This window comes from Muscardinus avellanarius, assembly GCF_963383645.1.
Source record: "Muscardinus avellanarius genome assembly, chromosome: 15".
In the NCBI taxonomy this organism is placed as follows: Eukaryota; Metazoa; Chordata; class Mammalia; order Rodentia; family Gliridae; genus Muscardinus; species Muscardinus avellanarius.
Genome location: NC_137801.1, coordinates 86176194 through 86190741, shown reverse-complemented (window position 1 = coordinate 86190741; position 14548 = coordinate 86176194). Strand labels below are relative to the sequence as shown.

General features: G+C 53.6%; 1 protein-coding gene across 1 annotated transcript in view; it reads right to left on the bottom strand.

The window, feature by feature from the left end:
* Positions 1-8282: 8282 nt before the first annotated feature.
* RMND5A (required for meiotic nuclear division 5 homolog A) overlaps positions 8283-14548 on the bottom strand; it is a gene marked incomplete at both ends in the record, with an annotated part of 35090 nt that continues 28824 nt past the window's right edge. The window contains 5 exons of the mRNA XM_080711091.1: positions 8283-8346; positions 8665-8819; positions 11815-11917; positions 13089-13254; positions 13763-13929. Of these exons, the coding sequence (XP_080567217.1) occupies positions 8283-8346; positions 8665-8819; positions 11815-11917; positions 13089-13254; positions 13763-13929 (655 nt within the window). The remainder of the gene's footprint in view (positions 8347-8664; positions 8820-11814; positions 11918-13088; positions 13255-13762; positions 13930-14548) is intronic.

Here is a 14548-nt window from a genome sequence, read left to right as displayed (position 1 = left end):
CACAGCTGGGGACAGCAGGGCCTCACTTCCCTTCTCTCCCTCATCCAGGGAACCGCAGGCGAGTCTGCAGATGCCCCAGGTGAGCCTCTCCCAGCACGTGGCCGCCCTGGTCCAGCTGCCCAGCGGGAGGTGGCAGGCTTTCCCAGAGAGAGGCCTTGCTGGCTGGGAGTTCCCTGGAGTCCCTGAACGAAGACAGACTGGGTGGGCAGGGGAGTCCATTTCCCTTGGGCCTCGCACCTAACACTCATTCCTGGGCTTCCTCCAGCACATCCCAAGCCCCCAGCCCCTCGAGCAGCCGAGAGCCTAATACATGGTCCCAATTCACGGACCCTAGCTCTGAGATTAGGAAAGCCACCGGGTGGGGCAGGGGCAGGATGATACTCAAACCATCAGAAGTAAAAGCAGCCGGGCGTGGTGGCGCACGCTTGTGATCCCAGCATTCGGGAGGCTGAGACAGGAGGATCGCGGTTCGCAGACAGCCTCAGCTACTTAGTGAGGCCCTCTGCAACTCAGTGAGACACGGTTTCAAAATAAAGAATAAAAAAATAGGGCAGGGGGTGTAGCTCGGAGGTCGAATGCCCCTAGGTTCCATCCCCAGACCCGCAAAAAGAAAAAGAAAGTAAAAGCAGTCAGCCAGGCCTGGCGTTGTTGCGCACCCATAATCCCAGCACTTGGGAAGCTGAGACCTCAGGTTGGAGGGTGGGTCCCCATAACTTAGCTAGACCTGGTGTCACAAAGGAAAAAGGGCTGGAGTATAGTTCAAAGGTAGAATGCCCCTGATTTCAGCTCAGTGTGGTGGCGCACGCTTGTAACCCCGATAGTCTCAGCCTGCAGGGTCGCAGGTTCACGGCCAGTGTCAGCAGCTTAGTGAGGATCGCCCCAATTTTTTTTTTTTTTGGTAGTACTGGGGTTCCTGGAAACCTTTCTACCTCCGGGCTACACTCCCAGACCTACTTTATACTTTTTTATTTGGAAACAGGGTCTCTTACGCCAGCACGGCTGGCTTTGAACCTGCGCGATCCTCCTGTCTCTGCCTCCCAAGCCTGGGGTTTACAAGCGTGCGCCACCACGCCCGGCTTGGAGCGCCCCAATTTAATGAGATCTTGTTTGAAAATAAAAGGTAAGCCGGGCATGGTGGCACAGGCTTGTAATCCCAGCATTCCAGAGGCTGAGACAGGACGATGGAGGTTTGAGGGCAGCCTCAGCAACTTAGTGAGGCCCTCTGCAACTCCGTGAGACCCTGTTTCAAAATAAAGAATAAAAAATAGGGCTGGGGGTGTAACTTGGAGGTAGAATGCCCCTGGGTTCCATCCCTAGTACCGCAAGAAATAAAAAATAAAAAAAAGCAACGAAAAGATAAAAATAGGTCTGGGGATGTGCTCAGAGGTAGAATGCCCATGTTCATCTCTACTACCACACATACACAAAACGCTCCCCTGGGCACGCGTGCGCGCGCACACACACACACACACACACACACACACACACACACACACACACAGAATAAAAGCCAGCCCTAACACGAAGCTCTGCAGATCAAACACAGTAGAGGGGTTCAGACCAAGTGAAGGTGCACTGTGAAGTCCAGGGCGGCTCAGTTTCGCAGGAAGGTTTTGAGGACGGGGCGTTCGTGGTCTGCCAGCCCACCGAGGAGCCGGGCCCAGGCTGAGTTATCCGGTGCCCTTAGCCAGCATCAGGTTGGGGTGTGGATGGCCTGCAGCCTGCTCGGTCTGGCCGGGGTGCGCGGCTCACTCCCTCAGGCCAGGTTCTCAGCCTCCCCAGGTCTCAGCCAGGGAAGTTCTGGCCTCAGCCACCTCCGGGTTGCCTGCGCTACACAAGTTGTGTAAGACAGTGGCTGAGGTCGCTGCGGGCAGACCCTTCAGAAGCTGGGGCCGGGGGACCAGGGGCGACCCTGCTGCAGTGATGGCCGCCCCCTCTTTCAGGCCCGTGGCGAGACCTGGAGGCAAGGCCTGCCCTTCAGAGAGATACGTCTAACAAAGCGACTGGCCGCTGTGGTCACTACGGACCTCCAAGAGCGAAGGCCTGGCAGGAGCGCGCCCTCGCCCCTCTCCGGGTCTTCCCGGTCTTTCTTTCAGCGGGGGCAGGGTGGGAAGGGTCCTGTTTATGTATTTACTTTGCTTGAAGCAAAACAAAACCATACACTCTACAGCAGACCGCGAGGGTCACAATTCTGTTGCGTGTGCCTGATGCGCGGGGTGGAGGGCAGAGAGGTAGTGGTTGTGGCCCCACAGCCATCGGAAGCGCTGGGGCGGCTGCTCGACCCAGAGATGGGGCACCTGATGGAGTGGGAGCTGGGGGAACCTCCACTGTGGGCTCCACTTGTCCTCCACCCGAGGCCGGGCCACGGCTGGGGTGCGGTGCCGGGAATGGAACCCAGGGGCATTCTACCTCCAAGCTACACCCCCAGCCCTACTTTCATTATTCTGAAACAGGGTCTCACTGAGTTGTAAAGGGCTTCACTAAGTAGCCGAAGCCGTCTTTGAACCGCAATCCATCTCAGCCTCCCTAATACTGGGATAACAAGCGTGCGCCGCCACGCCCGACTGAACATCAGGCATTTTGATACCAAGTTTGAAATGTATGGACAGTGCAGGTTCCTAAGGTAAAGGGAAGACGCGAACTGGAGCTTGGAGAAGGAGTCCTTCCGTCTCTAAGGAAAATCGCTGTAAATTCAAATTTTGCCAAGGACAAAACTTTGGGCACAGCCAGGCTGGTAATCCCAGGCGGAGACAGGAGGATCGCACAGGTTCAAAGCCAGCCTCGGCTACTAAGTGAGGTTCTCAGCAACTTAGTGAGACCCCTTTTCCAAATAAAGTATAAATAGGTCTGGGAGGAGTATAGCTTGGAGGTAGAAAAGCCCCTGGGTTCCACCCGCAGCCACACCACACACACACACACACACAAACAGAGCTTCAGCATCGTAAGGTTGAGCAGAACCTCTAAACTTGGAACGTAAGATTGGTATACACCCCGAACCACTGACAGCTTCTTATACTTTGAAAAGACAGAATCCATCAGACATGGTGGCCTGGAATCAGTGCTTGGGAGACTGAGGCAGGAGGATCACAAGTTTGAGGCCAGTCTCAGTAAAATACTGTTTCAGAATAAAAGTAATTAAATAAATAAAAAGGGTATATAGCAAGCTGGGCGTGGTGGTGCACACTTGTAATCCCAGCATTCGGGAGGCTGACACAAGGATCGTGGTTCACGGCCAGCCTCAGCTACTTAGTGAGGCCCTCTGCAATTCAGTGAGACCCTGTTTCAAAATAAAGAATAACAACTAGGGCTGGGGCCGTCGCTTGGAGGGAGAATGCCCCTGGGTTCCATCCCCAGTACTGCAAAAAAAAAAAAAAGAGAGAGACAGACAGACAGACAGACAGACAAACTGCACAGCTGCCAGCACACCCGGTCTCCCCTTGGCCACTGATGGGAAGAGGTGGTAGACACTGGGGGGCTGAGCGCCAAAACGGAGGCCCCTGCACGAGTCCTCCTCAGAAACCTGTTGGTTGAAGCTATGGATGCTCACTGGAAGGAAAATCCTAAGGAAATACGGATCACCCTTTCTTAATCCACTGTTAACATTCCGGCATGTCTTTTTCCTGATTGCGCGCAGAGGTGGAGCTCAGAGGTAGAATGCCTCTAGGCTCGATCTCTACTACCACACACATACACATGGCATTTTCTTAAAATTCTCTGCAGCCGCTGGGTGTGGTGGTGCAGGCCGGTAGGGCACGCCAAGACAGGATCCTGGACCCCAGGTTCAAGGCCAGCCTTAGCAACTTTGCAAGGCTCTCAGTGACCTAGCAAAACCCTGTTTCAAAACAAAACATTTAAAAAAGGGCCGGGGTTGTAGCTCAGAGATCAATAATAGCACACCTCCCCACCTCCCCAAAAAATCTTTAAACCCAGACAGAGAGCAATTTTCTTTCCTGACCACTGGTCTCTCCATAGCCCCCACCCCCCCACAGCCTCTGGTCACCTGGTATGTTGACATCACATAGACCAGCTCCACGAAACACTTTTAAATGTGCATTACTTTAATTTTTAAAAATATACACAGGAGAAGTCATGTGTTTTACATAGGACACAAATTAACAAAACACTTCTTATAGTTTTTCAAAACTCTATTATATCAGTCTGAAATTTATAAATTAAATATATCAGATTTTTTTAAAGTGACATGAAATTCCTGAAACTACCGCATCGGCTGGACTTTTTCCAAAATCAAATAAACGGAGAGTATGAGGGTGTTTTGTGTTAAATAAGGTTTATTGTTAGCTTTATTGCCTATAATCTAAAGATGCAGCTTTATTGCACCTTTGCAAACGGGGTACATCTCTTAGAAAACCGATCCAAAGTTTCAATACATATAGCTCTATATGATAGATTACAGTGCAACACTATTCTGGTTACATAATTATAGAAATAGTATAGATCCCAAGAGCACAGGGTAAGAAAAAAGCAAAACGATCCTGAGCCATCTGAGCAAGATGAACTGATGAATCCTTTTCGTGTAAGTTTATAAGAGCAGGAAGGAAGGGCGAAGCGTGTGTCCTCGTGAGCAGGCTCCACGGGGCGGCCGGGCGGGCGACAGCGAGACCCACCGGCCACCGCACGCTCCCCTCGGCTCCTGCTCCCCTATCCCTAGGGCTTCCACTCCCACCCCCTTCCCAAAGAAGAGACCAGGCACCGAGTCCTGGTGGCTCCCACATCTGCTGTGCTGGAGAAAGAAAAGCGGCTCGCTAAGAACGCGGTCCTCGCCCGTAACTGACACCAAGCGCGGCCGGGGGCCCGGCGCAGAGGCCGCGGCCGGGGCCTCTTTGGAAGTCAATGTGTGCCCACCTGTTTAAAAACCCCAGTTTCGAAATGTCTTAAAAATCGAAATTTTGTTTCACTCCCTCTTGAAGTAAAAGCAACAGTGGGAAATTTACCCTCAAACGAACTGCCTCATCTGCTGCTAAGTAACTACATGTCACTCTATTTTTGGTATCCATTCTGGTCTCTACAGTTTAGTGAGAAACGTTCGTGAAGCTTGAAGCTGCTCCTGGCACAACTCAGCCACACGACGGCCTTCTGCGGGCCCCGTGTGCCCCTCAGCCTGCTGCGTTCTGGTGTCAGCAGAGAATGTGCGTAGTTAAAGGAATGAAACCAACCACACGGCCCCCGGACCTCCCTGCAGATAGCACGCGTCGGCTGACCAAGCAGACCCACCCGCCGGCCTGTGCCGCTTACCTGACGTGCTGTGCGGGTGAACCAAGGGCTCTTGGTTTGCGCCATCCGCTGTCCCGAGCTGTGAGTGCCGGGGCGGGAGCGAGTCACCGACAGCGCGGGAGGCTGGGGAGTCAGCCAGGAAGGGAGGGCGGGCCGCAGCGCCCACGTGGGGCGGCTCGGGGCCTGCTACCCTGCTCTGCCTTAAATGCTCACAGGCTCACAAGCTACACGCCCTCTGGATCTCAGATGGCTCTTTCCAGGCACCAGTACCGGCTCACTTATGTATTAGAAGTCTCATATAATTATAAATAAGACAGAAACGGCATCGCGATGATCATACAGGAGGAAGAAAGATCAAAAGAAGAGCCTTCACCACTGTGCGGCGCGAGCTTGGAGACGCGGCTGGTCTGGCCGGCCAGGCAGGACCGCTCACGGGGCCGCGGAGCTCAGCGGGCTGGGCCTTCGCTGACCACCGCCAAGCGGGCTAAGTGGAAACGGGCTCCCCAGGGCTTGGCTCGCCGAGATCTGCTGTGATGTGCACTACCAGCGTGTGGAGGACACAAAGCCCGTCCCCTGCTTACCCTGCAGGTGGAGGCAGGAGACAGAGGCCCCCCGCTGCCGACCCAACGCTGCCCCCAGCATCTTTGGTTAAGGTCTGGCCTACAGCCACGTCTCCTGTACACTTCATCGGTGAGTTTTCAGTCCATGCTCTTAAACAAGGTCATAAGACCTAATTTTCCTAGGAAATGGTCAGATCAAGAGAATCTCCCGCTTTTGGCCCCTTTCTGCCCAGCCTAGTGGACTCCAAGGCCCTTGCATGAGAAGCTGTAAGTCGGATGCTTGTTAAAGCACACTCTATTTATACATATATATATATATATCTTCTGGTACTGAGGATTGAACCCAGAGGCACTCGACCTCCAAGTTATTGTCCCAGTCCGATTTTCTTATTTGGAAACAGGGTCTTACTAGGTTGCCGAGGCTGGCTTTGAACTGCGATTGCAGCCTCCCAAGTACTGGGATTACAAGCGTGCGCCACCACGCCCGGCTTAAAGCACTCTTCTTAGAGAGTGTCATGGGCTGCGCAGGAAAGCGCCGCGGGACACACTGGGAGGGCAAGGCCGGGCTCTGCCTCTGTCCTGGGAAGTGGCACGGGCGACTTCAGGAACGGCCTTGCTGCCAAAAGTACTTGCCACCAGCAGCTAGGGCATCTAGGTCTTTACTTAAAACTCCGCAGGAAGCCAAGGAGTGAGGAGAGGCGAGGTGGAGAGGAGCGAGGGGAGGCGAGGTGGAGAGGAGCGAGGGGAGGCGAGGTGGAGAGGAGCGAGGGGAGGCGAGGTGGAGAGGAGCGAGGGGAGGCGAGGTGGAGAGGAGTGAGGAGAGGCGAGGTGGAGAGGTGAATCAGATGCAAACGAAGCTAAATTTGATCTGGGGAGAAAAAAACTTTTTTTTTTTTTTTACCACATCCTAGCATTTAAGGGGGCTTCTGCAAAGAGAGAGCATGCCAGGGCCGAGCACTGGCTGGCACCGACCCTGCCGCCGGGAGCTGGCGGGGCGCCTGCCTTCCTGCTAGTGGGGGCTTTCCAGAGCCCCGCAGCGCAACAGTGACCAACAGTGACCGGCGCTGCCGGGCACGCGGGGCCGTCCACGTGGGCCTGACCGAGCTCTGCAGCGCCCTCTCCCCTCACTGACAAGTCAGCTCGCCCAGCTGGTGCGCCGCTTTGAACGCTGCAGTTTCTAAATAACCTGGCATTCGATAGCGGCCGCCTCAAACCAAGTTCACCTGGAGCGGAAGGCGTGAGACCCGAGCTCCCGTGCCGTCGTCCTTTCATTTTCTCATGGAAGCATTCCTATAGATATTGATGTTCAGCTCCAAGTCAGATGAAATAAAGTTGAAAAACATTTGGTGATTTCCCGTAACGTTCCTGTGATGAGGTAACTCCATGGGTTTAAGTCAGAGTCGTGTCCACAGAAGTCTTCTTCACGTGGTTCTTCCTGGACAGTGCGTTAAATGAAGATACCTCAGGGGAGAAAAGAGCATGATCTGTACCCAGTTGGAGAGTATACAGCTTCGCAGTCAGTGAGATGATACGCTCTGCAGAAGAGGCATCAAGAGCACACTAATCAAGATAAACAGGCAGCAACGAACCTCCCCACGCTGCAGAAGAGCTGCCAGCGTCTAACCTGAGGACCTAAAGCAAGGGCCGGGTGGCTGCGGGGACCGGACCGCGATGTTGGAGGCCGGGCACACGCCTGCACACACACGCACAACACTGTGTCTGAAGCGCTATACTAAAGCGCGGCAGCCCTGAAGCAGGTGTCACAGGATCAGAGGGCTACCAAGACCGAGAGCATACAGCGATTTAAGAACACTTCTAACTTCGGAATTTCATTTTATTGAACACACTTTTAAAACAAGCACCTCTTGGCAATAAAAGTAAAAAAAAAAAATTTAAAATTAAAATAACACTCCCTCACTCCACTCTAGCGGAGACTTGTCACGCAGCCTGCCCACAAAGGACGACGCAGAGCCGGCGGCCGTGCGGACTCCTCCTGAGAGCCGGGGCGGAAACACCAAGAGGCAGGTCTGCCACCTATCACGGCGCTCTCCCACTTAAGCAAAATAATAACAGTAATAATCTGTAAATGCAAATTCAGTTTGTAGCCACAATTCAGTGCGCCCAACTTCCTCTGAAGAACTTCCAGTAAGTGTGCATACAACAGGCTTCGCGTTACCGAGGCGACAGAGTAAAGCAGGGGGCTTACACACGTGGTGGGGTCGTCACAAGTAAAAAAATCACCGTATAATTAAGTACAAAAACCTGCACTGAATGGCAGCTGCTGGTGTGTTTACTTGATCAGCAATGGAGACCGAGGGGAGCGAGGCCCTGCGGGAGGCTGGCGGCGCTCCCCGCGCACGGCCCGTCGCCGGCCCCGGAGACGTGCTCTGCAACGCGAGTCCTCAGTTGGCCGCGCTCAATGGAACCTTCTCTTCTGAAACGCACCCTCAATTCAGCTTCACTTATAAACTTTAAACTAAATTCACCTCTTCAGAAAAATATCTGTTTGGCATCTCCTGGGCTTTGCTCCATCGGACAATATGGACATTTTAATCTAAAGACAAGACAGAAAAGACTCGGTCAAGGCACAGCACCAGCGCGGAGTGCTCAGGTTTTTTGTTCTGTTTTGTTTTTGCGGGTCTGGGGATGGAACCCAGGGACATTCTACCTCCGAGCTACACCCCCTGCCCTATTTTGTATTCTTTATTTTGAAACAGGGTCTCACTGAGCTGCAGAGGGCCTCACTAAGTAGTAGCTGAGGCTGTCCACGAACCGCAATCCTCCAAGTCTCGGCCTCCCAAATGCTGGGATGACAAGCGTGCCCACCACGCCCGGCTCCTATTCACTAACTTCTAAAGAGTGAGACACTTACTTGCTACCATTAAACATTTTATTCAGGGCATCTCTTGATATAATATGACCGCAGACCAGTTTCATGGGCGGATTGTTATCTGTTGTCTGCTGACGAAGGATGGGACAGGCAAATATCGAGTGATACCAGCACTTTTTACCAAGGTCCACTTCAATCTGCTCACAAAAGAAAAGAGTTAATTACATTTCAGAAAACCAGGTCCAGGCTAACATGCTGTGGGCAGAACTGTCCCCGCCGTCACTGGTCTAAACGAAACTCTCTGGCACTGCGCTGAATCACAGGGATCTCAGGATTCAGTTTGGTCAGACTTGCCTTTGACGCTATAATACTTTTCAAACCAAATTCTGGTATCTGAGAGTTAGGAGTCAAAGGCAAGGCGATGCTCTAGAAGCCGTGTGCGTGCGTGCGTGTTGGTAAGGAATCAAAGGAAGGGCCTGGTGCTGCTAGGCCAGCGGTACCTCAAGCCATGCCCCCATGCTAAGCACTGTGTGTGTGTGGTGGGGGTCCTGGGGATGGAACCCAGGGGCCTACCACCTCCGGGCTACACTCCCAACCTATTTTTTAATATTTTATTTGGAAACAGGGTCTCACTAAGTTGCTGAGCGCCTCATTAAGTAGCTGAGGCTGGTTTCGAACTTGCGTGATCCTCTGGTCTCAGCCTCCCAAGTACTGGGATTATAACTGTAAACCACCACGCCTGGCTAAACACCTTTTTGTGTGTGTGTGTGGCACTGGGGATTGAACTCAGTGGCATTTTACCTCTGTGCCGTACCCCCAGTCCAATTTTATTTATTTGGAAACAGGGTCTCACAAAGTTGCAGAAGGCCTGGCTAAGTTTCTGGGGCTGGTTGTGAACCTGCGTCCTCCTGTCTCTGCCTCCCAAGTACCAGGATTACAAGTGTGCACCACCACGCCGGCTTACACAATCCTGAGAAGGCATCAGGCAAGTAGATACCACCCGTGACCCTATGACACTCAGCTGGTGATGAGTTTCAAGGCTAGGACTCCAGTAGTCTACGCAAGGCTTCCTCCTGCATGCGCTTCAGATCTGGGTTTCCTGTGTTTTGTGTGTAATGATTCAGAGAAACCAGCCAACTTTATACTTCCCAATCTATATATCAAAGCCCATAGCATTTATATAACTCGTTTCTCTGCCACAAATAAGCTATGAAATCAGACTGGGCGTGAGGGAGCAAGATTATTCTCAAGTGATTCAAGAGGCTGAGGCAGGAGGATCCCAAGTTTGAGGCCAGTCTGGGCAACTTAGTGAGACTCTATCTCAAAATAAAAAATTCAAAGGAGCCGGGCGTGGTGGTGCATGCCTGTAATCCCAGCACTTGGGAGGCTGAGACGGGAGGATCGCAGGTTCAAACCCAGCTTCAGCTACTTAGTAAGGCTCTCAGCAACTTAGTGAGACCCTGTTTCAAAATTAAAAATAGGGCTGGGGGTGTAGCTTGGAGGTAGAATGCCCCTGGGTTCCATCCCCACTTTCGAAAGAAAAAAAAATGCAGGAATTAATAAACAACTAATATTTAAAACAAAAATTAAAAGGGCAGGAGATATGGTATCTCAGTATCTCAGTGGTGCAGCACTCCTGGTTCAACCCCCAGCACTGCAAAACAGAGAAAAGGAAAAGTAACAAAATCCTTGAACAGAGCAGCTGGAGCTCGATCGAATGTCCAGGAACATAAGCAGTTTTCTCTCCCTCTGACTCTACAACAGCTACCGGATGCGAGCCCCACCGAGGCGGGCGCTCAGGGAAGCTGAAGGGGCAGCCGGCTCTGCCTGCGAGTCTGTTCCGGCGTCGGAGACGCCCACGGGGAGCTGGGCACCTGCCGGGCTTGGCACGAGTGCTGGGCTCGGAGGCGGTGCACACACCTGCGCCTTCCATCACAATAAGACCTTCCAGGAGAGGCTGGGGCGACAGTCACCAGCTGGAAGAACCAGGCAACTGCGGGCTAACCTGTGCACAGGTGTGGCGGAAAAGCAAGAGGCCAAACTCGTGGTGAGGAAGCCCTTGGGGAGACACCGCAGCGAGAACCGCGGCCCCGGCTGGGTCAGGCCTGCTGTCGGGGAGCGCGCACACTGAGCTGCGCCGCGGGTGCCTGCAGAGTGCCCACGTCACGCAGCGCAGCCCGCAGAGGGCCACCCGATGTCATGCACGGCGGACGCCCTCCTCACTCCTGCTCCCACGTGGTCAGATTCCTCTAGCGCCTCTAAAACTTACAGGAGCCTCGTTTTTACCTTTATTTTGTGCGATACTGGGGAATTGAACCTCGGGTTTAGTGCATCTGAGGCAGCACTCTTATCACCGAGACATACCCCCACCCCGGTTCTCTCTCTCCGTGTGTGTGTGTGTGTGTGTGTGCGCGCGTGCGCACACTAGGGACTGAACCCAGGGAAGTCCACTTCTGAGCCACATCCCCAGCCCTTTAAAAAAATTTTTTCCAGAGTCTCACTAGATTACGTACACTGGCCTTGAACCTGCAACCGTTCTGTCTCAGCCTCTCAAGTACTGAGCTTACAGGCCTGCACCACTGTGTCTGGCTCCAGCCCTTTTTTGTGTATGTGGTACTAGTGATGGGAGCCCAGAGCACTTCTACCCTGGGTACACCCCAACCTCATTTTTGTTTTTTATTTGGAAACTGGCTCTAAGTTGTTGAGAACCTGTGTTGCTGAAGCTGACTTCAAACCTGCCATCCTCCTGTCTCGGCCTCCCAAGTACTGGGATTACAGCGGTGCACCACCATGCTCGCCTCAGCCCTATTCTGGTTTTTTTTTTTTTTTTTTTTCAGTGCTGGTGATGGAACTCAGGGGCATTCTACCTCCGAGCTACACCCCAGCCCTATTTTTTATTCTTTATTTTGAAACAGGGTCTCACTGAGTTGAAAAGGGCCTCACTAAGTAGCTGAGGCTATCGGCGAACCTGGATCCTCCTGTTTCAGCCTCCCAAATGCTGGGATTACAAGCGTGCGCTACCATGCCCAGCTCAGCCCTATTTTTAAGTCATGTCTACATATACATAAAAACCCTTGCCACCTGACCACAGCAGCGTTTCCGGGTTAGAAGGCAACGGGCATTTCACACCCTTAAACGGCGCAGCGCCATGTCCCTCGGGGAAGGAAGGGGAGGTAGATGGGGAGGACTCACGGGCAGCTCGTCCTTCTGGCTCCACACTCCTGCGCACTGCCTCTGCTCAATCACCGCCCTGATGTTGATGAGCGCCGGCAGCGCCACACAGCCCGCGGAGAGACTGGGGTGGGGAGACGGAGAGTCAGGCCTGCGCGCGGAGCCGTCACCCACAACCCAAAGGACGGCACAAGCTTTGCTTTGTGCTGGGAACTGAACCCAAGAACAGGCACGCTGAGCTTATCATGCCCAGCCCATTTTATTTGTTATTCTGAAACTGAGTCTCACTGAGCGGTTGAGGGCCTCGCTCAGTTGCCGAGACGGGCCTTAAGCTGCACTCTCCTGTCTCCGCCTCCAAGTCCTGAGACCGCGGGCGCACCAGCACGCCTGGCCCCTAACCTTTCCCAACCTCTTCCTTCACAGATCACACACCCACTTACTTAAGTTTATTTTCCTTACAAAATGTGCTCCGAGGCAAAAGCTGAGAATGGCCTGTAGACCGGTGCTGGTACAAACCAAACCAAACAAGTAGGGAACACCGAGCAGCTTTTTACGGAGCTCGATGGCATCCGTGTCCAAAGAAAGTTGGGGTTTTTTTGGTACTGGGGATAAAACCTAGAGGCATTCTACTTCCAAGTTACACTCCCAACCGATTTACTTCTTTGAAACAGGGTCTCCCTCACTTGCAGAGGACCTCACTACACTGCCCAGGCTGGCCTGGAACCTTCGATCCTCCTGTCTCAGCCTACAGAGTACTGATCACAAGCATGTACCACCACACCAGCTTCTTGTGTGTGTGTGGTGCTGGGGGCTGAGCCAGGGCATTCTACCTCTAAGCCATACTCCCAGCCCGATTTTCTTCCTTATTTGGAGACACGGCCTTGCCACGTCCACCGGCATTCCCAAGATGCACGTAGCGGTGACAGGAAGGAGTCGGGCAATGACTCCTGCCAAGGCCCAGCGCGTAAGCCGCTTCTGCGCGCTCCACCGGTGCAGACGTGGGCAGTGGGGGCACCTTCTGCTTCCAGAGAGGCCAACTGCCTCTGGGCTCTCACCACCAAGACCAGCTAAGAGGAGCTGCCCCAATGGGTGGGGGACCCACTTGTAATCCTAGAACTTGGCAGGCTGAGACAGGAGGATTGCAGGTTCGAAGCCTGCCTTGCCAATTTAGTGAGACCCTGTTTCCAAAAAATAAATAAAATCAGCTGGGTGTAATCTGGCAGAACGCCCTGGGTCCACCCCAGAACTGCCCAATGCAGTCCACACCCGGGCAGTAGGCAGGCCCATGTCCGTACCTGACGCTGAGGGGGGACTCCACCGACAGCCCCAGCAGCGCGCAGGCGTCCCGCGTGAAGATGTCGCAGATGTCGGCCCACTGGCTGGTGTCGAGCAGGTGCACGTAGGGCGAGTTCTCGATCCCTTGTCTCAGGTACACGAGGCTCCCCATCAACACCTGGATGTCTGCAGAGAAGAGCACCGGCACCTGAGGCGTGGACGGTCACATCTGCAAGGGGCTGGGGAGGGCGCGGAGCGCAGCAGGGCCTGAGGGGGCTTGGCGGAAGGTCCCGCCCTCAAATCCTGGACACAGCATGGAGGAAGGAGCAAAGCAAAGCACAGAGAACACCGGACACCGAGCTCCTGCTTGCCTGCTCCTGTGCAAGGCGGCCGTGCTCGTCACCGTCGTGCTGCGCTCGGCAAAGGGGCGCTCACACACCCGCCTCTGGTGCGGAGCAGCTGGCTAGTCCCGTCCGCCGCCCCGGCGCAGCCGCACGCCTGCCGACAGGCCCCGGCCCGCAGCACGCTCCCTAACTTATCAGAGGGGCAGCCTCCGCTGTTGCTCTAGGCCGGTCAGAGCCTAGGAGTGGGTCTCAGCCATAACTGTCTTCTTTATTGTTGAAATCAAACATTGTATGGGGAGGCTACAGGCTTGCTCTACACGCCAGAGAAAGGCCGCCGGCTCCAGACTCACCTTTCTGGTGATTGAGGGCGAAAGGCTGAAAGTTCTTGGCGTACTGCAGAGCTTCCCGCTGATTGGTGGTCCCGCCCATCAACAAGCTGATGAAGTAGAGCCGGTGCAGCTTGAACTCCAAGGAGCTGTTCTGGGCTATGAGCACCTCTCGGTTTGACACCGCCCACCTGAAGGCAAAGCACAGGATCTTTAATACTCACCAGGAGCGCAAGCAAGCTCAAGCAAGGTGGCTTAAACACTCGGAGACCCAGCCGGGCGTGGCGGTGCACGCTTGTCATCCCAGCATTCAGGAGGCTGAGACCGGAGGATGGCGGTTTGCAGCCAGCCTCAGCTAGTCAGTGAGGCCCTTTGCAACTCAGTGGGACCCTGTATCAAAATAAAGAATAAAAAATAGGGCTGGGGGTGTAGCTTGGTGGTAGAATGCCCCTGGGTTCCATCCCAATTACCAAAACAAAAACCCAGTAAGGAGAAAAGGGGGTCTGGCCTGCCACCTTGTGGAAGACTGTGGAACATCAGTTCAGAGGTACCGCCACAGAATTCAAGAGCCCTTTAGCCCCTTAAATACCAAGTAGTGACTATTAAGTTAGGTGACAATTATATACTTAACAAAACTTTACATTAAGACAAGAACGTCTCTGGTGCACCCCATGACACGGGTTTGGACAGCGTGGCACTCTAACGCAGGTATCAGCCATGGGGTTCTAGATACAGCTTGATCTAGAATGGTTCTAGAGTGCCTATATCTTTGCTCTTTTCCTATTAAACTGGTCTGTTTATAAGTCAAAG